This window comes from Arachis duranensis, unplaced genomic scaffold (assembly GCF_000817695.3).
Source record: "Arachis duranensis cultivar V14167 unplaced genomic scaffold, aradu.V14167.gnm2.J7QH unplaced_Scaffold_111243, whole genome shotgun sequence".
Classification (NCBI taxonomy): domain Eukaryota; kingdom Viridiplantae; phylum Streptophyta; class Magnoliopsida; order Fabales; family Fabaceae; genus Arachis; species Arachis duranensis.
The window spans coordinates 17,369-20,257 of record NW_026263797.1 but is presented as its reverse complement, the minus strand read 5'-3'; the positions used below and the strand labels follow the sequence as shown (position 1 = coordinate 20,257).

Genomic DNA, 2,889 nt, shown 5'->3' with positions numbered 1-2,889 from the left:
GTCATTTTTTTTGTTCCTATTCGTCTTTTTTTGTGCAAATCAAAAGGGGATACTTAAAAAAAAAAAGATTAACGGATTATTCGTTCCCGATAGTCATTTATTTAATCAGTGGATAGGAGCATACTCTAGATCGGAATTGGGGGAGGACTGCCTTCTCTTTTCTACCAACTTTAAGCCCCAATTAGTATTCTTTATTTAGATTATGTGGAAATGTTCCTTTTGACAATTTACATAATCCGTGTTACTTATCCCTTGTGTATCTTGGTGCTTCTAACCATCCACTTCTTTTTTTTGAGCTGCCCTTATTTTCTGTTTCTGTTAATACATGAATAATAAATCATCCAAACAGTAGCAAAAACTCAATCTCAATAAGGTTGGTCTTTTGAGCCCGCTTCAAGACAAGATTACTAATTATCCAATCCTGGGGTAATAAGACTCGTCTGTTTCTAATTTTTTTTCACTTAATTCTTTTACATAGAAAATGAGACTCAATATTTTGACTGCAATTTCAAATCATCATACCATAGAAATAACATATATAACCATATACCCATATATAATATATATAAGATAAATATAATATATATTATATATATATTATATATATATAATAGGCTGGTAATCTACTATCTAATCTAATATAGTATTTGTAAATTATCTAAATAGAATCTCGAATTTCTATTTCTATAGAAGCTGTCTGATTTCACTCATATAACTATCAGATTTTGTTCTTCAATCAGACTTGAAGTGAGAATAATAATGAATTTTTTATATTCTGCTCCTTTCCTATTTTCCTATAAAGTTGTCCTACAAGGAAAGGGCCATAGCAATAGCATCGAGAAGTTTTTGTATCAACGAATCGCACGTAGAGATATTGATAACACACATAGAGTTAATGGTATTTCATAACTAATCGATTGAGCAGCTGCTCGTAGACCACCCAAAAAGGAATATTTGTTATTTGATCCATATCCTGACATAAGAAGTCCAATCGGAGCAATACTCGAAATAGAAATCCATAAAAAAACACCGATATTGAGATCGGATAAAACAAAATTATATCCAAAAGGAATTACCGAATAGCTTATTATAATGGATATAACTGATATGGATGGTCCGATACTGAATAAACGAGTATCTCCCCTAGATGGAATAAGACTCTCTTTGAAAAGTAGTTTTGTTCCATCTGCTAGAGCTTGAAGAACTCCCAAAGGACCCGCGTATTCAGGTCCAATCCGCTGTTGTATACCTGCGGATATTTCTCTTTCTAACCATACAATTGCTAGTACACTTATGGTGATTCCCAATACAAGAGTAAAGATAGGGGCAAATACCCATAGAATTCCATAGACCTCCTTTAAAGATTCCAATCTGAAAAAAGAATTGATATCTTGTACTTCTGTTGTATCAATAATCATTTCAACGATCAACTTCTCCCATAATGATATCTATACTCCCTAGTATTGTCATAATATCGGCCAATTTCATTCTTTTAACTAATTGAGGAAGAATTTGCAAATTGATAAAACCGGGTGGACGAATTTTCCATCTCCAAGGAAAACCATTCTGATCTCCTATTAGAAAAATCCCCAATTCTCCTTTGGGGGCTTCAACTCTTACATAAAGTTCTTGTTTCGGCAATTCAAAAGTCGGAGACGGTTTTTTACTAATGAATCGATATTCAAAATCATTCCATTCTGGTTCCCTTTCCCTATCAAAGTAACGGATTTCTAAATTCTCATATGGTCCGCCGGGAATTCCTTCCAAAGCCTGTTGAATAATTTTTATGGATTCCACCATTTCACCAATTCGAACTAAATAACGAGCTAATGAATCTCCTTCTTTTTGCCATTGAACGTCCCAATCAAATTCCCCATAACACTCATAATTTTCAACTTTACGCAGATCCCATTGTATTCCGGAAGCCCGAAGCACCGGTCCTGATAAACCCCAATTAATTACTTCCTTTCCACTAACAATGCCTATTCCCTCAACCCGTTCTAAAAAAATGGGATTTCGCGTAATAAGTTTTTGATATTCAACAACCCCTGTTAAAAAATAAGCGCAGAAATCCAAACATTTATCTATCCAACCATGAGGTAGATCGGCCGCGACTCCCCCGATACGGAAAAAATTATGCATCATTCTCATACCTGTCGCAGCTTCGAATAGATCATATATTAATTCTCTTTCTCAAAAAATATAGAAGAAAGGGGTTTGTGCACCAATATCCGCCATAAAAGGTCCCAGCCATAATAGGTGAGAAGCTATACGACTCAATTCCAACATAATTACTCGAATATAGCTGGCTCTTTGGGGTACTTGAATATTTCCCAACTGTTCTGGTCCGTTTACGGTTATTGCTTCTGTGAACATCGTAGCTAAATAATCCCAACAAATAAGCTTCTCCGGACCATACAAGTGCACGCCGAGCCCACGCAAAAGGTTTGGTTAAAATATGCCAAATTCCACCAAGTATACAAATCGAACCCAACCATACATGCCCCCCAATTATATCTTCCAAATCGTCCACACTAACAATCCATCCCTCTCCTCCAAAAGGTGATTTTAGTAAATAACCAAATATAATACTTGGACTAAGGGTCAAGTTGGTAATTTTTCTTACATCCCCCCTCCCGGAGCCCAGGTATCATATATACCCCCAAAATAAAGAGCCTTGAATACTAGAAGAAAAGCACCTATGCCTAACAAGATTAAGTGAATACCTAAAATTGTAGTCATTTTATTTCTATCTTTCCATACATAACCGAAGAATGGAAAAGATTCTTCAAGAGTCTCAGGTCCCAGAAGTGCATGATAAATACCACCAAAGCCCAATACTGCAGAGGAAATTAAGTGAAGTACTCCGGACACAAAGTATGGAAAGGT

General features: G+C 35.5%; 1 protein-coding gene and 1 pseudogene across 1 annotated transcript; both read right to left on the bottom strand.

Moving 5' to 3' along the window:
* Positions 1-839: 839 nt before the first annotated feature.
* On the bottom strand, positions 840-1,418 carry LOC127743770 (NAD(P)H-quinone oxidoreductase subunit 1, chloroplastic). The gene has a single exon (XM_052255949.1). The coding sequence runs from the start codon at positions 1,416-1,418 to the stop codon at positions 852-854; it is 567 nt and encodes a 188-aa protein (XP_052111909.1). The 3' UTR covers positions 840-851.
* Position 1,419: 1 nt separating this feature from the next.
* The window catches only part of LOC127743771 (NAD(P)H-quinone oxidoreductase subunit H, chloroplastic-like), a 16,242-nt pseudogene continuing 14,772 nt past the window's right edge, over positions 1,420-2,889 (bottom strand).

Bases quoted from the DNA above. Each gene is read 5' to 3' on its own strand.
- LOC127743770 (XM_052255949.1), bottom strand. From the start codon at position 1,418: ATGATTATTGATACAACAGAAGTACAAGATATCAATTCTTTTTTCAGA.